General features: G+C 40.1%; 1 protein-coding gene across 1 annotated transcript; it reads right to left on the bottom strand.

Moving 5' to 3' along the window:
* Positions 1-824: 824 nt before the first annotated feature.
* LOC124273885 (15-hydroxyprostaglandin dehydrogenase [NAD(+)]-like) lies at positions 825-13,663 on the bottom strand. Its single transcript, XM_046709231.1, has 7 exons — positions 13,571-13,663; positions 11,398-11,521; positions 10,693-10,802; positions 7,297-7,393; positions 5,026-5,102; positions 4,389-4,534; positions 825-1,284 (listed from the first exon to the last, which is right to left on the bottom strand). Exons 1-7 carry the CDS (start codon positions 13,661-13,663, stop codon positions 1,155-1,157), a joined length of 777 nt encoding a protein of 258 aa, XP_046565187.1. The 3' UTR covers positions 825-1,154.
* Positions 13,664-22,944: the final 9,281 nt, after the last annotated feature.

The raw sequence follows: 22,944 nt of genomic DNA on the forward strand, positions 1-22,944 counted from the left end.
ACAACAGGCTGGCCCTGGTTGAGAGATGTCCCAGGATGTCCCAGGATGTCCAAGGCTGTTGTGTTACAATAGGCATTGGTTGATAGATGTCCTGGGGTGTTTCTTCCATGTCATAAGATGTCAATATGTATTTTTAGATTCCCGTTTTACGATATTCATTTCCATATTGACTTGTTTATCACTAGTGTAAGATCTACGTGCACCTGTATGGTGCTGGAAATCAGAAAGACATATTAAGGACCAACCGAAATACAAACCAACGATCAGACGATATTAAAGGTCGCAATTCGATAGTGGCGGTGTGTGGTCCTGTGCGTAGAGATCAGGTCACAATCAGTTGAAGTTAAGCAACGTTGGTCGCGGACAGTCCTCGGATGGGTGACCGTGTTTGGCAGCTTGACTCCTGAAAGTTTCTAGGACTTCAGTCCTGCCCCACAATGAAGCACATGTGACGCATGTGGTCTCACCTTAGGCAAGTGAGTTTGTTCAAAATTGCCTCTGTCCACCCAGCAGTAAAATTGGGTACCTGGTATGATACGATGGTAGTCTGAATTTGAACCTTGAGCGCCTGACAGGCGACCGGTTGTATGTTCCACAGGGAGTGTTCTGTACTCGTTGACCACTGGTAATATGTCAGCGCTTTGAGCATGCAATGTGCATGGATAAACGCGCAATATATAAAAGGACTATGATTATTATATTATTTAAATTCGACGACAAAGAAACGGGTTTTGTGTTCCAAGCTAATAAAATACCCCTGTTAATAACTGGATAAATAATACAAAAGTAGGAGACTGATATAACGATATCCTGAAAGTATATACTCAATTACTAGAAGGGCAAAGTACAGACGTACGTCAGCAACAGTGGTATATTCCGTCTGTACTGTACAGGGTTATGTATTTTACTTAGTCATTAACAAAGGTAAATCGAAGTAAAACATGTATTCACCATTCCAAATACAGTCTGCGAATATTTCAATGTCAGGAAGCACAACAGATACCTTGAAAAATCAATAAGTATGTGATATTGATTCAGCATAGTTTTTAATTAAAAAATGAACATTGACGTTTTGCTGTACAAAATTTCACGCTAATCGATCTCAGAACCTCTCTGATAACCAACTGCTTGGCAATGTATTTGAGAGTGACTCCTTAAGTTGATTCATCAGTCGCCTCTATCTTCACCCTACGATTCTGTCCTTCGGGACACGTGTGAATTATGGTGCCGTTACTGTCGTCATCCTCCAGCAGATCATTCACAGAAGCAGCTATGTCCTTTGCACTGAAAAATATGAGTGAGGGAGTGAGTGAGTTTAGTTTTACGCCGCACTCAGCAATATTCCAGCTATATGGCGGCGGTCTGTAAATAATCGAGTCTGGACCAGACAATCCAGTGATCAACAGCATGAGCATCGATCTTCGCAATTAGGAACCGATGACATGTGTCAACCAAGTCAGCGAGCCTGACCACCCGACCCCGTTAGTCGCCTTTTACGACAAGCATAGTCGCCTTTTATGACAAGAATGGGTTGCTGAAGACCTATTCTACCCCGGATCGAGAAATATGAGCCATCAATATTACCCAAAATCATTGGTATGATATTCAATGACAAACAGTTACTAGTTTACACAAATCAATCGACCAATCTTCAAACAGTGACCACGACATATTCTTGCTTCAAATTAAGGATGACATGGACGTCCGTTCGCTTGGTCTCACGTCCATTTATCTGAAACACCAGCTGTGAGCCAGTGTACTACATCATGTTTGTTTGTCGTAGTTGGCTGTGTCCCTTGACCTCGTCCACACAGAACAATTCTAGGATGAGTTGAACCGAGTAAGATTGTTAACTGAACTCCAAGTCCTCTTGACCCGCCCCCTCTCTCCTGTTACCAGCTATGGTAAAACATTTAAGCCATTCTGTTAATAAACAGACTAATTTTTCAGGCACTTTACAAACTGACTGAGTGAATCAGGCAACTTACAGATTGACTGAAAATTTCAGGCACTTTACAAATTGCATGATTTTACACATTGACTGCAACATATATATTACATGCTTATGACGTAGAAAGAATTAGAATAATCTCTGAAAAATGGGAAGGATTGCTGAACAATACACCTGACAATGTTGGCCCCACATTTAATGTCTTTGACATATATTATCCAATAACAATATATCAAATAGGTTTTGCGTCAACTGAGACTTGGCACTGATGTATTTCGACATATTTCTTTTTCTGTTTAATGACATAAATGTACAAGCATATAATAATTGATGAATTTCTACAGCGCATCATTCAGTGTCCTAGTGTGTGCTCAGCAAGTGAAAGCCTGGGAGTCTGTAGTTATGACTTGAAAGGCAGTGAATAGACAGATTTCAGTTTTTTCGGCAGATAATTCCATTTTTTCTGCCGCTGCATATTTGATTGTTCTCTTGCCGAAAGTTGAGGTCTGAATTTTGGGAATGGTGAACAGTTTTTGCTTTTGTGATCTCAGAGGACGATAGATGTTGAGTAGTTTAATTAGTGAGGTACGATGGAGAAATTTTGAGGAAGTACTTGTAGGCATACAGAAGGATTTTGTAGTCAATGCGGATCAAACAGTAGTATATAGTACGGATGCTTTGAGTTCATGCGGGAACCTTCATTTGTCAAGAACGTCAGCGTGTTATGTGGGGGTTTGATGCTGGTCAGTCTGTGGTCGCTGTAAGGTAAAAGACTTTGATTTTTAATCTTAGGTTGAGAGTGCATCAAACCGGAACTGTTGCTGACCGCCCGAGGCCGGGAGTGTCATGAGTGACGGCACTCCGGGAAGATCAAACAATACGATTGCCTCATCTTCGGAACAGATTTGTTACTTCCACAAGGAGGGAGATGTTTGAGGGAAGGATAACTGCACAAACCCAGAAATCACTTGCGTGCTGCTGGACTTCGACCCATAGACCCCATCATGGACCAATTTTATTGCCTCTTCATTGCCACAACCGACTGGTGTGGGCCACACGACACATAAGGTTCAACAAAGAGATGAATCTTGATTCATGCTGACATTTGCGGACGGCAGGGCCCGAGTGTACCGCAGGCAAGGTGAACATCACACTCAAGTCGGTGTCCGTGAAGTGGATCGATTTGGTGGTGGAGCGCAATGATATGGGGTTCGTTCTGCACACATGGACGTTCTGCCCTTGTTGTCGTTCGAGGGAACTTAAACGCTGCCCAGTACGGGTGTCTGATTTTCAAAAATGTCCTGCTTCCATTTATGCAGCAGACATGACCCTGGACTGACGTTCCAACAAGACCATGTTAGACCGCATACGGCAATTCTTAAACAGAATTTTCTATGAAATACCGGTATTCAAGTTCTGGATTGGCTGTCGCGTATCGAACACATCTGGGATGAGCAAGGGCGACGTGTTTGAGCAAGTCAATCCACCACAAACCTTGCAGGTAATGTCGACGTCTTCCTCGAGGTGTGTTTACTAGCGTTCTAAGATTCTTGAATAGATGTTGTGTGGCTGTAAGAGACGCTAGAGGTGACAACAACCCTTACTGAAGACCTCGATCGAATTGTTCTTCACGCTGTGAACATTATTTTGGAGGGTACCTTGACATCATGAACGTTGTCGGTGTTAAGTATTTTCCGCGCGACTTGGTTTTTTTGGTTTTGTTTTCCCTTTGATGTCAAGATGTTCTGTGCACAGCATACAACTATAAATGTTCTCTTAAACCTAATATAACAAATGTAGTCCCAAAAATCCCAAGTGTCAAGTTTAAAGTTTTGCTCCGTATAGTATGGTAAGTTTGATAGTGTTGAAAGTTATTGACAAAATGTCAAATGAGCAGATTTTAGCTGAAAAATAATAAGAGTGAGTGAGTGAGTTATTATTTAACGTCACATCGGCAATATTGCGAAGGATAATAAGAAAAATGGTAAATTGCATGGTCGTAACATTACAGTAATGCCCTATGGTTTCATTTAATCGAAACGGATGGGCATAGGGAAGCAATTAGACGATTGTATTCTGAGAGAGCTCCTGCCAAAAGCTGCATTTAGTGAATTAACTTTAAATTGTCTGCCCTTGAACTGCGAGTCGCGAACCTTTGTCGATTCAGATTCATGCAGATGACAATGATGTGTTTGGACAGCTTCTCAAAGGGTCTTTGGTAATTTCTGGTAGAGTGAGAAATAAACCAAAACCCCGAACCAAACATATATAAAACGACGCAATCACAAATAAATAACCTTTTGCAGGCACTTCTTTTCTGTGTCACATTTCTAACACTTCTGGCATTTAGAAACTTATTGCAAGCTGAATCCAACAGAAATATACGTTTCTTCAACATTCCAGCAGCTTCTCACAAGCATGCTCTGAGGATACTTACTCTTCGAAGCCACCCTTTCCATAAAGCTTCTTCATGTCCTCAACATACAATGCATTTGACGTTGGATCAGGAATTGTAAACGATTTGAAGGCTGTGGGGCACACCAAGCAGAATCTCAAGCCCAGGTCTTTCAGATAGGGATTTGTCTGGAAAATTTAACGTTCTCACAATGCACCAATGTGGTAGGTGGTCCCGTTCTCAGTTTTTGTTGTCAAAGGTGCCGATAACGTTGACATGCTTTATACTGTTAGCGTGTGTTTTTGTGTTGCTTGTTTGGATATCATGACATGGAGGTACATCAACAAACAAATCCTTGATTTATAAAGATAATGTTCAGCTAAACAATCATTTATGTTTATCAGGATCTACAAATAATTATGCGAGACCACTAACAGATTTATTGGGGTTTTTCTGACTGGCGGATATACGTGTGTGAATGGACATGAAATATGTCTCTGATTTCGTTGCGTTTCCAACTTCTTTTGTGTCCATGATTAATTGAGCATGATACAACGTTAGTATTGTTCATTTTTTAGGATGAAGCTCTAAAGGTTTAAAAAGATGTGCTCACATTGTGTAAATCTGCTATGCCATATTTTGAAAGCAGTTCATAATAATGTTTCAGGCCTATACTCACTGCCCAGGATCTTGTGAATCCTACTACCCCGGTCTTTGTTGCTGTATAAGCTGGGACAGTGAAGATCGGCTCTAAACCTAGAAAAACGTCAGAATGCCTTTTCTAAACTCAGCACCTAGATTATCGTTATAATTTACTACAACAAAGTCATCAATACTTGGAAGGTCACATAACTCAGTTACATCTATTTCCACTCCAATAGTCATTCTTCAATTCCTGATAGTCTTTGTGGTGTGTTTATCATTGTCACGCGCCATTATCTTTGTGTTTATCATTTACACCATCACCATCTATATATATACTACAAACAAAAAGTATGGAAACACCCTCAAATTTGAAAGCCATGCACAAACCCTACAGTTGCTTCATTAATTCATAAAAGTGAAATTTATCTGTGACATGTGATTAGTGGACACTTTAAACGACATGTTGAAACAACAGTTGAAGCAATTGCTTCAATATTCGTTAAGTTTTGATGAAATTAAAATTTTTCCAAAACAGCAAAAGACGAAGGTGTCAAAACATACCTGCACTGTGTCTGATTCAAACGCCAAAACATAACAACCTAGTGCACGTGAAAGACAGACTTCTCGTGCATGTTGTGGCAACTTTTCCTTTAAGAGAAGCTGCAGACAGTGTTGAAGCCTCGCAATTAACCCAACATGCCTCAGCGTAGACCATTAAACGACCACAACAGAAACAGGGCCATTGCATGGCTACAGGATGCTGAATCCTTAAGAAGCGTTGCTCGTCGTCTGCAGGTGTCCCCCTTCCGTCACTCACAGGCTGAGGGAACGGTTCTAAACCACTGGCAGAGTACAGGACAGACCCCGATCAGGAAGGCCACGAAAAACGACATGGGCAGAAGATCGATATGTTATACTCAACGCCCTTAAGAACCGTTTCACAACTGCCAGTGCTCTACGACTGCAGCTCAGACATGCAACTAACACAAACGTCAGCATCTCAACCATCAGGAACCGTCTCAGAGCTGCTAATCTACGGTCACGTCGTCCAGCGGTACGTAATTCATTCTGTCCACATCATCGAGCTGCAAGACTGGCCTGGGCAAGAGCACATTTGAGATGGAATCATCAACAGTGGTCCGGGGTACTCTTCACTGACGATGGGAGGCGTGGAGAACATTACCATGATGCTACTGGAGAGTGAGTGAGTGAGTGAGTTAATATTTATCGTCACATGCTACTTGAGAGGAACAGATTTGAGCTTGGCTCTGTGATGGTTTGGGGAGGCTTCAGCTTCAGAGGTACCGGGATGAGATTCTGCGTCCTCTGGTTCTTCCATCTTTGAACACCATTGGTGCCGGAGCACACCTGCAAGATGACAATGCCAGACCACATCGAGCTTGATTCGTTAGAGACTTCTTGCAACAAAATAATGTGAATGTGATGCAGTGGCCAGCTTATTCACCGGATCTGGCTCAAACTGAACGTCTATGGGACATTCTTGGACGATTTGTTAGAGACGATCATGGAATGACACCGACTCTTCAGGTTCTTGTACAGTGGCTCCAGATAGAATGGCAGTTGATTCGACGAGCTACCCTCCGCACCCTTGTGAGGTCAATGAGGCGTAGATGTACAGAATGCATCAATCAACGTGGAGGATACACTCACTATTGATTATGTGACTTTCAGTTCTGACCCCTATCCTCTTCCGCTGCTTGTACTAGAATTGTAGTCAGTGATATCTGACCATAACTCCATTACAATTTTTACACCAAATATTGTTTTATTTACCCTTGTAATAAACCGACCCTGCCACTTTAAATTTACTTTGTTATTCTTTGAGGTTTGGGTGTTACCATACTTATTGTCGGTAGTATGTGTTTGGTAATTTGTGTCATGGCCACATGGTGAATAATTCACTCGTTCTATATTCTTCATACACCTGGACTTACGTGAAACGTTTCTTATGTAATTGAAAACTGAAGGAACAGGATGTATGTATTATGCGAATACCTTTTTTTAAGTTTAAAAGAATAACTGTATTACGTTTCAGAAATAATTCTTTTGAAATATATTCTTTGAACTCATGCTAAGTCTAAAGTTTTGGATATTTTATTGTTAATACAGCAAATTCTCCACCCTTCAACAAAGGTCCAATACACTTCAGTTTCTTCTTTGCCCAAAAGGCTGGTTTAAATCATATGATAAAGAGAACAAGAGCGGTATTTATACATAAGTATGGTGGTTCTTTATCGTCTTACTGGTACTTATTTATCTCGATCATGGAGGCAACATCACCTACCTGTAATGGAGGAGACGTTGACGACCACACCACCTTCCCCACCTTCATCCTTCCTCATGTGCTTGATGGCGAGGTTCGAACCTCTGATGGTGCCACCCTGCGAAGACAGGGACAGTTTTATGTGCTTAATGAAAATGTATGTAAGTTTTTCTACAGTTGTATTTGCATCTACATTTCCTTCACAGTAAATTACTTTCATACAACCGTTTTAATAACATGCAGGTCAACCTTTCTACTGTTAACGTCTTTGGGAGGCATTTTAGAAGTTGTAAAGGTGATACAAAGAGTTGAAACAAGGAGAATATATACACAGCGGCATAGTGAGTATATACAATTGACAAGGTGGATGTACTTTGGATTGCTAATTAATGATTTGAGTAGAGAAGGTTGATGTACAGAGTGATAGTGATTGAAATACACATACAGAGTGAGTTTATACAATAGATGAGTTTGATGTACGCTGGTTACCACTTCAAAAGTGATTTTGAGAATATTCGACTCCTGTTGCTGTACAATACAAATATACCATTTCTTTCCAAAACGTCATCTTTGTGTAATATAATTGTAAACAGCTTCAGCGTCAAAACGCGGCAATTTCAAAATTTCCCTTGTTTTAGAAGCGTTTGATGAAATATTCGCCAAAATGTCACCAAGAAAACATGTAAACCAAATATAAGCGAATGCGGTAACGATCACCATGAAAAAACAAACGTTGTGTTTAGATTTTAAGAGGAAATCATCATGCCATGACTAAGTGCCGCCAATCGAAACATGGCCATAGTCCGCCTTGAAGCTGGGGAGTCGCAGTCTGCAGTTCAGCCCGACATTTCAACGTTCATCAGAGCACAATATGTTGCCTTTGGGATTGTTTCCTGCAGATCCATTCCATCCAACGTCGCCCGAGAAGGGGCCATCCAAGAGTTACCACCCAAGCCCAGGAACGCTACATCCAAACTGAACTTGCATCATCGTCCTGCCACAGCCGTGGAAACTGCACAACGTATCCCTGGTTTGAGACGAATTCCAGACCTAAATGTCAGGAATCGATTGCGTGAAGTGTGGATTCGACCAAGAAGGCCAGTTGTCGCCCTTGTTTTGAGAGACGTCCATCAGCGCAACTGTTTGCAATGGGGCCGTAGAGTCTGGGACTGGAAGCTTAGAAACTGGAGACGAGACTGGTTTAGTGATGAATCACCATTTCGTCTTCACTGGCGAGATGGAAGACAGTGTGTTGGATCGGAGAAATGAACGTTTTGCCCCTAATTGCAAAATATAATACTTTCGGTTGAGACTGTGTCATGGTGTTGAGTGCGATATCCAGCACACAAAGATCTGATATGGTGGAGGGTCAGGGTAATTTGACAGCAAATCGGTACATCAACGTCACATGTTTCCGATTATGGACCTACAGAGGGAGTTGTTCCAGCATGACAACGCTCCTTTACATACAGCACTCCTCACAGTCTGCTACCTTGCCAATTCTAACATCAGTGTCTTGCCAAGGCCTTCCCGATCACCAGATCGAACACCTATGGAATTAACTCGATAGACGTGTAGGTCAACGTCAAAACACGCCACAGACACATCCACATGTAGCCATCGCATTGCAGGAAGAGTGGTGAAGAATTCCGTAGGAGCGACATCTTCGACTTATCCAGTCTGCTGCGAGACGGTGCCCAACAGTAATTGTTGCCAATTGGTGGCCATACAAATTACTGACTTGTCCATCTTGTGGACTCAAGTAAACAGAAACACAACAATAAAGGCTGCTGTGTTGATGGCGAACTCCTTGTCTATAAACGTGTGATTTTTCACCTTTTTTAGCATTGAAATTACTTGAAATAATTGCTCTGAAACTAACGCAATACAGTTTCTAAACGCTATGTACAGAGAGGTACACCAACATGTTAAATATTCGTTACACACTTCTGACGTCTTTGCAGGCCATCAATGTGACATTTCTCTTGAAACAGAGCGATTTAGTTTCAGCAACCCCATCTCAATTCAGGCGACTGCCTTGACTATATTGGTGGCTGTATTGCAGTCGGTTTAAATGTTGCCTTGCTAATGTTTTCTTTTCTCAAACATTTGATAACACACCTGATCCTCGGGACTTTCAGGAACTGATGTTCAACTGAGTTGTTTTGCAGTAACCAGTCTTGAACACATCTTGATGATGACTGATAGAAGCTATCTGCTCTACAGCACTACTTCAGCCGTGAAAATGTTGGATAGAACTGGTGATCGGCTTGCTGGCCTGACTGATACATTCGTTGTCTAATGACATATTTTCATTATTTTCAGACCGCTGTCATGAGCTGGATTATTGGACAAGAAACAAATACAGTTACACCTCTTTGACCATCATCTACAGGTCATTTTGTTATGGATAATAATTTGCCGAGTCCCCGTAATGAACCAGCAAAATAGAACACAGACAAGTCAATAATATTCAGACATTCAATAATATATTGAACAAACAATGAGCAAGATACAATGAATGACAATACAGATTTCTAGTACAGTGCAATTGAGACACAAATCTAAATATTGTAAGTCCACATGGTCCCTGGTTTGGTGATCTACCTTCAGTTGTTGGCGATCTATAGCCTATTTTCATGTTGTGTTGTTCCCTATAGTTAGAATGTTTTACATTTCATTACTAGTTTACATGTATATCTGTGATATTCTAGTTGTTTTACTGTCCTTCGATGACAGGTTTTTACGTTATACATTTATTGATTTGCCTATTGATATCAACTGTTCTCGTCACGATACGGCTGCAATATTGCCGATTTGACGTTAACTTTTAACTCACTCACTCACTCTTAATATCTGGTCACATATATAAAGATATAAACTCACCAGTCTTGACATTTACAGTGAGAACAGATATACTGATTGAAGGTTGTTTACAATGACAGCAGGCAAGCACGGTCAGTCTTGAAATGTTGAGAAACTCGACGATGGTAGAGAGATGTGTATAAATCCAGTCATGTGAAAAGTCCTGTGGTGCACTACTCTACAACCATCCTTTATGTAGCTCTTACACAGTTCTCGGGCATTCTAGCAAAGCTAGGCTCCATCATTATTCTCTCAGAACGCCATGGAACCGCGTGGAAAACACACGACGTGACAAGACCCGGAATTCAAAACCAAATAACCCAGCCAAGGGAGGCAACTCTGAAGCGCTATCAAAAGGCGTGCCGCTACAAATACTATTGCCACTGAACATATATGATGCAAGATGCGAGACAAAACCCACGCTCAAAACTTTAAACATTGTGACCCATAATAATTATCACTTAATCAATGTGATATTACAAATTAAAAAACAAACACACACACACACACACACACTCTCATAACAATATTGAATCAGCTGTGTTCTCTCACCAGGTTAACCATCAGCATCTTGTCAATGTCTATCTTCTCGTTGATGACGGCTGCATTATTGACCATGATGTCCACCTGTCCATAACGTGCCACGACGCCGTCGAAGGCCTCTGAGTAACAAGGAAGAACATGTATTGAGTAGGGTTCATTATTGTTGTTTGTGAAGACAGTAAAACTGATCGAACACTGCTGTTGCAGCACACAGAACAAAACCCCTTCAAGACTCTTGAATGTCAAAGGAGAAACGTCATCTATGACATTAAATGTACACTTTGAGGATACTGTTAGAGACATGTGGTTTGGTGACGAGTCAGCAAGCAAATATCAAGCACCAATACTAATTCTTACAATCGTGTTTAGGACTTGTCAGTTCTGAAAATCACATCATCCTTTACATAAAATTTATTCATTAAAATAAACAAACATAATGTCGGAAAGAAACCATCGGATCGACTAAAGTGTACGGCAATGCCATATGTCATGATAATGAGACAACAACAATCTTCAGAACCAACGACCCAACAAATCTGTATCCGTTCCCAAATGTGAAGATCCCCGACCCCTTGAGCTCCATTCTTGCTGATTCCATAATTTATGAAAATTTATTGTTTAGCTGAAAAAGTCATAGAAATATTTCACTGTACATTAATCTTACTCTTTACTTAGGCGAATTATGTGAAGAGGTAAGGTCATTTCGCTCCATACCTTTGAAACCCTTTTCGTCAGTTACATCGCACAGCGAGAAGGACACTTTGTCTCCTCCAAACTGACTCTGTAGTGAAGACTCTATCTCAGCACCTCTGTCAGCATGGATGTCAAAGATAGACACCTGTGTTAAACAAATGATTTATCGAGAATATAACATGATGTTAAAGAATTAACATTTTGGTCTGAATAAGTCTCTCAGCCTTGAGAGACGGCGATCGGTAATGGTACTGATGGTGCTGTGTTGGTCACTTGTCTTTAAACGGACAACAAAAGGACTGTCATCCAGGTGTTCCAACTATAAATCTATTATTATTATTATTATTTTGTCTTCTAATTCTTGCACAAGCAAGATAACAGCCTTGCACACTTTACTTGAGAAACATTTTGTTTATATAAAGTACCTGTTTTTTATGAGTGTGAAAAGGGTTATAAAGTATTTTGTATCACATCAAGGTTCAGATTTCAACAGCGGCTGGGAAATCAGAGATATTTATATTTTGATATTGCGCGTCAGAATTGAGTGAGTGAGTGAGAGGAAAGTACAGACCTACTTAGTGATGTACATGGTAAAAAGGTACATGCCATTAACTGCCATTGCTCTCTGTTTAAGAATCTCAACCTGGTAAAAACGGTAGCGACCTTCGACAGCTACACTGGAAATATTAACTACCAGTTTTTTCTACCCTACTAATGAGTTAGTTACTCCTTTAATACTGTCTATTTGTTGAGACATAAAACACACATATCGATGTTTGTGGGGAAAGGCCACAGCGTTTTCTCGAAATATGACTAAGGACACAAGCGAGGCTCTTGACATTTATTGACCCGTGAAGATCCGGGGTAGAATAGGTCTTCAGCAACCCATGTGCTTGCCATAAAAAGGCGACTATCTTGTCGTAAGAGGCGACTAACGGGATCGGGTGGTCAGTTTCGCTGACTTGGTTGACACATGTCATCGGTTCCCAATTGCGCAGATCGATGCTCATGCTGTTCATCACTGGATTGTCTGGTCCAGACTCGATTATTTACAGACCGCCGCCATATAGCTGGAATATTGCTGAGTGCGGCGTAAAACTAAACTCACTCACACTCACTCACTTGACATTTATTGAAATCAAATCATGACATAAAACTCCTATCATTACATTCATCGACACAGACGATGCAGTGATAATACCGACTCCCTTATCTGAAACTGCCGTGCAAAGGTAACGCTTGATGTTTGTACTTTGTCCGGGAGTGTATTATTGCCACAGCATAAAATAAATTATCATCTACGTAGATTTAGGTGTATAATATACAATGTACTTATCTAAGAAGCATCGAATTGGTATTAATATTTTTTTGCAAATCGATATTAATTCAGGGTCTCCTTCTTTTGTTTGTTGTTTAACGCCACACTTAGCAATAATACAGCTATATATATCAGTCCGTAATAATCGCGTATGGATAACCCAATCCAGTGATCAACATCATGAGCATCGATCTACGCATTTGGAATCAGATGAGATGTTTCAATAAAGACTGTGAGCCTGACCACCCAATCTCGTTGGTCGCGTCTTACGACTAGCATGGGCGGATTTTCATGTCCGACTTTCAACCTTCATTCATCTGTTTGAGGTAACGTTTCACTTAAAGGTGTGAAAGTTTGTTAAATGATTATATTAAAGTGGTATGTTTGTATTTAAACACTAATACATCACAATAATCAAGATGGAAATTTTAATTGGTGTTTCATCTTTGCTGACAAAGATGATCACAACCCAGTCACGTATTCTGGGATATCATCCGGGTACTCGCAGAGGAAGAAAAGTAACCAAAGCATTAACCAGTCCCCGGGAATAGCACAAGATCAGTGTCTCTTTAAGCCATAAGGCCATGTTACGCTGACATCATTGTTGTAACATAAGGCTGTTTAACTGACCCAACAAGTGGAACGTTCGCTTATGTTCAATAACGTCAACGCTTTATACAACACACGTTCTATAACTTAATATTGTCTGTGTCATATGAGTAACACTCATTGGTCAAACAGCGCTTCCCTACGAGAAATGCAAATACGATACAAAAACACTAACGACCCCAGCTGAGGCGACGCCACTGAATAGGATAGGATGAACATAGGATGAAAAACAGTAACATGACCTCAGACTGATTATACTTGCGTTACCTTGGCTTCTTTCTCCAACAAAGCTCTGGCCATTGCTTGTCCAAGAGCACCTGCACCGCCGGTAATTATGGCAACTTTTCCTTTGATGTGCATGGTCACAAAGATCTAGATGACGCCAGATTTATGGAGGAAAAATCAGTTGGGGAGCAGGCTGGGAGATGTCTCGAGGTCTATGCTGAGTCTGTTGTGGAACAATGGCCCCAGTTGAGAGATGTCACGATCTTTGAGCTAAGTCTGTTGTGGAACAATCGGTCCAGGTTGAGAGATGTCACGATCTTTGTGCTTCGGCATTTTATTGTCCCCTGAGAGGGTATGTAAGACCACATCTTTCAAAGAAGGTTTAATCTCACCACATTTTAATCATAGTATATGTGTTCGTTCAAATTAATGTCTAAACTGTCAACAGCTGAGGGGATGATGTAAATCCAGCTAGGGTCCATGCAGGTAGCAAAAGTACTGTAAGTTCCCGTCCCCATCTACCTTCAGTTGTTGGCAACCTATAGCCCATTTTTATATTGTATTGTTCTATTTAATAATATCGTTTTATGATAGCGTGCTAATTTTTATTTTAATACATGTGATATACTAGCAGTTTTACTGTTCTTTGACAACAGACTTTTAATTTCTATTTGTATTGATCTATAATTATCAATTGTTCTCGTCACGATATAGCTGAAATATTGCCAATGTTACGATAAATATTAACTCAGTTGGATTTTGCAGTTGTTGCATTTATTATAACTTACGTAATTCATCATGGCAAATATCAGTTAAGTTTATCCATAACAATGTTAAGATATTTTGGAATCTCACAAACATATTTTTCAAATATTTAGTCAATATTTGTAAAGTTGTGGATAAAACATTTTATCGGGAACTTTGTAAATAAATAAAGTATCTTGCAGTTGGAATTATCAAGGAGATAACTTTATGTGAAATGCAATTCCAGATGTAATTCTAAGAAATAAATGTAATGAATTAAATAATAATTTAATAGCATGTAAACAATGATGATTATATCCACACTTTGATTGGTACCAATAGCTCTGAATAGGTGTCTCTCACAAATGTATTCTGTAATATGAGCTTGATTATTACAAACCCATTTAACATTTGTTTATGGTGCAGCATGTTCAGGTAAACATAACACCTACATGCTTAATTTATCAATAATATCTTGATGTCAACACTGTAAGGAACGGTTTACATTTCCTTAAGTATATCATACTTGGTCTCACATGTGTTATGTATTTTTTTTCAGTTGCAAAAGATGCACATCTTTAAGAGGAGAAAGAAGGAGGAATAGATCACCACAATTACCATTGACATCAAGAGCAACACAAACTGAAACAGATCTTCAGATTTCTTTTAACATCTGGTGTTCAAACAGCAAGTCATTGAAGTGTTTTATAAAACATATTAACCCTTATCCCACCAAGTGGCATTTAGAAGCTGGTGTGATGAAGAGGAACACTTGTTATGGATAGACAACTTCTTTATTACAGTGGATGCGACGTTTCTGTGTAGATCGTAACACTGTTATCTAGCAAATGATACACAGCATCTGAACAAGGACAAGTATATACATGACAGGTATTTGGGTTTATACAATAGAAGAGGTTGATGTGTGTTGACATGAGGCTTGTTGTGATAAGAAATGACTGAAGCCAGTAGACAAAGGGTGGGTGATTCTTTATTATTTGATCGTAAGCTGTAGGGACGTAATAACGTTGATCTCTGTTGATTGTCGTGTTGAGCCGTTTGATGTTGATTGCTTCTAAGAGTTCTCTTATCCCATGGCCTACCTATGGGATCACTACCCATCATCAGCGAGATCTACGTGACAGAACTCGAAGGCAACGCCCTCCTCACCTCACCCGTCCCACCAATATGCTTTTTCCGGAAAGTAGACGACACCGAAAGACCCCACCACCTTGCTTCAACGAGACCACAAAACCCTCCTGTAAGAACTTAGGGACAAAACGAGATAGGTCCGACTCTACACAAGCAGCTCACAGTTCCCCATCCTAGACCACCCTACGCCCGAGTCACCATCAAGGTCCACAAAGACCACATCAGAGTCCGTCTCCTGTCTGTTCCAGAAACACAGTTCATTACAATAACACCAAGCATCTCGCCCCTCTAGGTAAATTAACTAAATCCTTTATCTCGGACTCCAACGAATTCTGCAACAGGATCAGCACCATCACCCAGCCAGGAAAACTAATGAGTCATAATGTGGTTGATCTATTCACCAATGTACCAAGAGACAAAGCCCTAGCCATCATTAGAAGAAAAGTTGAAGACATCCGCGCTAAACCTAAACACCCATCTCACAGTAGAAAGCATCATCCGCCTCCTCCATTCTTGTATAAGTTCAACATACTTCACCCGGTCTGATAAAGTCTACCAACAAACCCATGGTCAACCTATGGGATCACGTCTCTCCCCCATCATCACCGACATCTACATGACAGAACCCGAAGACAAGGCCCCCCTCACCTTACCCGTCACACCAATATGCTGGTTCCGGAAAGAAGACGACACTTTTGTCATAATCAACCCCACCGATGATCCCATCTGCCTTCTCAAACACCTTAATGCCCAAAATCCACGCATGAAATTCGACGTCCAAGTAAAAAAGACAACAACAAACTCCAAACAAGTGTCTACAGGAAACCAACCCGCACAGACTTCACTTCTCATCTAATCACCCACTGCAAGTCAAGAGAGGTATAATCGCCACCCTAGCCAGAAGAGCAAAGAACATCAGTTCCACAACCCAAGGCCTTGAAATCGAGTTAGAACACCTTCGCCATGTCTTCATAAACCTTAATCAGTACCGAGCTAATCAAGTCAACAGAACCATCAAGACCACCCTCAAACCAAACCACCACGTCAACAATCATCCCCGTTGTCGATACAACCAGCCACCATATCCGCAGATTACTAAAGAAGCAAGCCAACATAGATGTGGTGTTCCAGAGAGGAACATCAATTCAGCATATCCTACAAGCCAATATTAAACCAGCTACAAGCAACAAAGAAGACCCATCAGGCGTTGTCTACCACATTCAATGCAAATGTGGAGACTCGTACATATAAACCCAAATACCCTTCATATATATATTTCTCTTTGTGCATATGTTGTGTATCATTTGCTTGATAATGGTGCTAGGATCTACACAGAAACGTCGCATCTACTGCAGTGTGTGTGTGTGTTAGTGTGTGTGTGTGTGTGACCGGGCCTCTAAGGCCCGGCAAAGCAGTTAAAGCAATAATATTAAGTTTTTTAAAATTAATGGTAATTATTTCAAAAGAAACTTTTTCACAGCAATCAGTATTGTAATTTTCAGGAATAGATTGAATACTGAACATTTATATACAGAAATGAAGTTTTGGCATACCATCAACGTGCACTTCGGGCCTCAAATGACCCACTTGGTGGGATAAGGGTTCAAGCCCTACGAATCATCCTTTGGACCCTTGCTTGAACAGGAAATGCTTGTCATTAGCAAGGTGTTGTGGAATTCCTTGTGACATCTTGGGACTCTCAGATAATTTCAGTGAGAATTTAGATATATGACCATGAAAATATTCCAGTTCATACTGATACAGTAGTTTTTCAGGTTTAGCAGCTGGGAAATGCAAAGAATGTTTGATATGATATGAGTAATTATGTCTTGGGAATACAATTGCAGAATATTTCTAAAATTTGTTGATTGTTCTTTAAGTGTGGATAAACAAGCACAACTTGAATGGTTTGTAAGATTTCTGCTTTTAGTCATGATATTGATTTGACATTAAATATATAATGATGCAATGTATGAGATTAGATTTTCAGTGCATATAGCAAATGTTTCCAAGTGTAAGAGTTGGGTTTTACGCCGCTTTTAGCAATATTCCAGCAACATCATGCAGGGGAGAGTAGAAATGGGCTTCACACTTTGCACCAATGTTGGGAATCGAACCCGGGCCTTCAGTGTGACAAGTCAACAGTTTAACCACTAGGTTACCCTACTACCTCCAGTTTCCATGAAAAAACATGCTTACCAATCAAACTTAAACTTAATCAATGGCATAGGCATGTATTTCTACATGACATGGAAGTTTTGTTGAAATATGAAATTCTTTGTTTTTATTTGCTGTAAGATTACAACACTGGTTCATAGCACAATAACCAGTACAAATTATTCTTTTCCATTATTTTAAAACATATTGGTCTAGCTGTATAGTGGAAAATATGGAATACCAGTTACCAACCTTGGCCTCATTGGCAGAATATTTAGAATATACAAGTTACTAAAAATGGGCGAAAAACACTATATTTCATGACAAGTAATCATACTCATGCTGCTATCAGCGAGTGTCTGCAGAATCTACAGTCATGACATAGTATATATGCACATTTAGTTTCCACATGTATTGGTTAGAATATTTTACAATACAGGAAATGTATTTGAGTGATTCTTCCATATTTGAGTATATTTGGTCGTGCATTTTTGCCAATTTTCACTTGAAGGTGCTGAGTGCTGCTTCATATTTTGCTTACAGCACAGCAGAACCTCACCCCTGCATAACCAAGAACTAAGTAACACGCATGTACTGTAGATCATAGTAGATAATTCATCCAAGTCATCTAGTACAAAGTGTAATTTATATTGTCCAACAAACAGTTTTTGTATATCACCCCACTAAAATAATCTTGATAAATAATTGTTTCATGATGAATATTGATATGGCTGAAAGTTTTCACATTTTTGTTTTGAATATCTGACAGTAGTAACCGAAATAATTGTAACCTTGCCATCTAGGTTATTTTATATTATTTGGAGCTGTTGATTGATTTGTGACACTATGACTTCTTGTGTGAATAAAAACTTCACCATAAAAACGCTGAGAGTTATGGAGCATGACAACCACTTTCTTATGTAACTGAAAATTGAGTTTACATCTGTTCTGCAAGATTTGTCGAAAACGTCCTGACAGATGGTCGTGGTCTAACACTCGGTCAGTACCTAAAAGTTTCCCACACAAACCACAATGAGTAGTATTAGCAATGGTTATCCAATCTTGTTTGGTCAGTTGCATTGGTTTGACAGTATCCAACAAAGCCCGGATGTTATCATATTCCCTTAAAATACTTTCAATAAAATGCTCAGCTGCCTGTTCTCCTACATAGGTTTGTACAGGCTTAGAGTACTGTTCCTCTGTGCGTACCACTTTGTAAGCATAGGCACATGGTTCATGCTTATTCAGACTTGTACTATATGGGTTGTTTTCAGGAATGAGCAAGGACTCAAAATCAGCTACAATAACAAACTTGGCTCTGTCTGTTTTGCTTTGGGAACGTAATCCAAACTGATACACTGCTTCCTCTGGCTTAGGCATAACGACTCTTTGTGCCTTGTCATAGCAATAACGTTTGTGGTTTTCTAACCGTTCTCCGGATGAGAAGGCCCAAAAGCATTTCCTACAAATGAACTGATAGCAGTGATTAGATTGCTTTTTTTTCTGACCAACCCACTTAATCTGGTAATGAGATAGTAATGTGTATTTGGTTTAGTGTCTACATCCATGGGTACGTGTTCTTCTAACCCTAAGATTCCTTCAAAATCATCTGATTCACTTTCTTGTGAACGTAACGACAAATCAATCTCTTTGTTTTTATCTTCATTTATCTGATTGCTGATGAACATGGGAAACAAGGGACGTTTTCGACAAAATGCTTGCGGATGGCTGTGAAACTCGGTGCACCGGTTACATGAAAGTGGTTGTCTGCTCAACAACTCTGATTTTTATTCACGCAAAATGGTCGATAAAATCAATCGGCAGCTCAAATAATATGGAAAATAGTGGCGGAATTTTATTATTTCGATTTTGTCGAGATATTCAAACTGAAATATTGACTTTCGGCCTTCAGCTATTCGTCGTAGAAACAATTGACTATCCAGATTTTAGTGGTGATACAAAACTGTTGTTGAACTGGCACTTTGTGCTAGACTGACTGAATACTATGATACGTATGCGTGTTGGTTCTTCGGTTATGCGAGGGGTGAGGAACTATAACGTGCTGGCAAAACAAACGGCGCTCGGCACCTTCGAAGAACCGGCAAAAATGCGGACAAACTATGCTCAGGCGCAGGAGAATCGCTGAAATACATTTCACTGTGACGACCAAATATTCACAACCAGCTACATATTGAGCAATGATGCGTATATGTTTTAACAATTCTGCGAACACTCTTGATAACGTGAACACTGATATGGCTGATATTTTCGCCCGTTTTGAAAACGGCTTGTGCTATTCTAAATATTCTGCCAATGAACGGAACCGGCAACTATTTATTCGCGCTTTCACTATACGAAAGACCAATATCTTTTTGAATATTAAAGGAAAAACAATTTATTGCTGGTTATTGTGCTATGAACCAGTGTTGTGATAACACGGCAAATAAAAACAATTTCGCTCGACAACAAGGCACCGTATTCATCGAAATACGTGCCTATACGTGATAAGTTTGGTTGACCAGCATCGTTTCATGGAAGCGGAAATTGTACCGACTTGATGGTTAAACTGTTGACTTCGTCGCGCTGAGCGGTTCGACCAACATTGATATGGCGGAAACGTTCACCCTGCACGATAGTGCTGGTAATATTGCTAAAGCGACGTAAAACCAACTCTTACGCGGAAGCATTTGCTATGCGCTGAGAAATCACAATCTCGCTTACATTGCATCATTATATGTTGTCAAATCATGTCATGGCAAAACGAAGTCTTTACAAACCATTCGGGTTGGTAACTGAACTATCGGCAATCAACAAATTTTAGAAGTATTCTTAATTATTCCCCGGAACATGTTACTCGTAATCATCAGGCATTCTTTGCATTCCCCAAACCTGAAACACTGTATCGGCATGGTCGCCATATCAGAAATTCTCGCTGAAACCATCACGAGTCCCCAGATAATGCGGAATTCCGCAACACCTTCGCTAATGATGGCATTTCCTGTTCGAACGAAATTAGTGATTAAACGAGACCTTGTCCCCACCGAGTGAACGGTACGTTATCTTAAGGCGTTTTCTGCTTCTATAGTATTTCCGGTATTCAATCTATTCCTGGTACTGACAACAATGAAAAGTTTCTTTTGAAAATAATTGCATTAATTTGAAACTTAATATTGGCAGCAACTCTTTTGCCGGAGAACGATGCCTTATTTACGCACTGCATTGAATCATTCTTGAATCTAGCACCAGTGATGCACAACATATGCGCAAAATATATATATGAAGAGACGACTGAGTTTATATGTACAGTCTCCGCATTTACTTGCGACGAATATTGATGAACGATGGTCTTCTTTGACGGCAACAACTGATTTAATATTGACGTAACGAATTGATGATCTGAACGCCATCTATGTGGCTTTAGTAATCTGCGGATATGATGACTTTAATTGCTGAAACAGCGAAATGATGTTGACGTATTATTTGGTGATATTGATGATTTCTGTTGACTTGATTGGCTCAAAGGTTTATGAACGTAACGCTTTCGATTTCCTTTAATTATTGGGGCTTTATTGTTCTAAACTTAGGTAACGTCTTGACTTTGCGGTGAACGACCAGATGAAGTAATTCTGATACCAGACACTTTTGTTTGAAGTTTGTTGTTATTAACGCGGACGTCGAAATTTCATGCGTGGATTTGAATACGTGCTTTGAAAGAAGGCGAATGGATAAATTGTTATGAACGAAAGATAGATATTCTTTCGGAACTTTCGTATATGTTATTATTGACGGTATTCGTAACAGATGTCGACGATGACGAAGACGACAAACAGATTTGTTGACGAACAATATGTTGAACACGGAAATGGAGGAGGCGATGATAACTTCTGCGGATAGTGTTTGCCGGGACGCGGCGGATGATATTCAACAATACAATGACGGCTGAAGACTTTATTAACGTACGACCCGATGGAATCGGCTGCATTATGACTCGTTAGTTTTCGCAATAACGAATCTGACCCGCGAATTAGACCGAATCCGGATTTGGTGCGAACTGATTGATGACCGAACTGTTGTTTCTGAACGGTAGTTTCTATTCGGTAACTTTTAAACGGACGCTTGATATTGTCCGGGCGCAAATTGATAGATGAAGACTTTGAAAACGACTGCCAGTCGGACTATCGTTGTCTAGCGGGAAAGTTTTATTGATGCTCGTTGAAGCACCTGAGTGATGGCTTTGATCATCTACTTTCGAGCATTAGTGGGACGGTGAACGACTGTCGTGAATCTCGCTGATGATGAAGCCATGAGATAAGGAGAACTTTCTTAGAAACGTCAATCAAACGACCACGATCGAATATTGCCCACTGATACTGACTTCGATCATTTCTTATAGAAGCAGGCTAAATGTTCAACGCATCGGCTTCAACTCTGTGTAAACCCGAAATGCCTGATATGCCATATAACGTCGCTTTAATTCGATAACATTGCTGAACTGATGTTACGATCTGCGAAACGATCGCGTCCACTAATGACCAAAGAAGTTGTCTATCCGCCAACAAGTGTTCCACCATCACCCGGCTTCTAAATGCTGAAGTTTGAAGGCTGCTGCTGCCGAATGACTGATGACAGTATGCTGATGCGGTACCTTCTGACGATGATCGGAACTAGAGTTCGAACACCGAAGAAGGTGTTGAACGGCGTGAACTGTTTCTGTGAAAGGGCGTTGCTATTTTCGAATAAACGCGATTTACAAAATCGAAGTGACCTGTTACTTGACGATAATTGAAAGCGATTGAGATAAGGTGTATGTTCAAAATTGCTTCATCGGGCTTTGCTGCCGGGTAGAAATGCGAAGATACCGTTTGTCCATCTTGATGTCGGTGATCTATTCCTCCTTCTTTCACTACTTCTTAAAATGTTAAAATCTTTGCAACGAAAAATGCATGGCGGTAACCGAAGCGTTCGCTGATGTTCCGACATCCTTATTGATAAATTAAGCATGTGAATGTTATGTTTACCTGAACATGCTGCCTGGCAATGTTAAATGGGTTTGGCAATAATCAGCTCATATTACGGGGCTTCTGTACCTATTCAGGCTGATGCCAATCAGTGTGGATATAATCATTGTTTACATTAACTTTATTAAGTATTGTTTATTCGTGCATTTATTTCTTAAGAATACATCTGAAATTATAAAGTTATCGCCGATATTCAACGCAGATACTTTGTTGTTGCAAAGTTCCGATAAAATGTTTTATCCGCAACTTTGAAATATTGACTAAATGATATGTTTGTGAATTCAAAATATCTTGGCATTGGTATGGATAAACGATATTTGCCATGATACGTAGTTATATTAAATG

Source organism: Haliotis rubra, unplaced genomic scaffold (genome assembly GCF_003918875.1).
Source record: "Haliotis rubra isolate DU_JTF1 unplaced genomic scaffold, ASM391887v1 Scf1850, whole genome shotgun sequence".
Lineage (NCBI taxonomy): Eukaryota > Metazoa > Mollusca > Gastropoda > Lepetellida > Haliotidae > Haliotis > Haliotis rubra.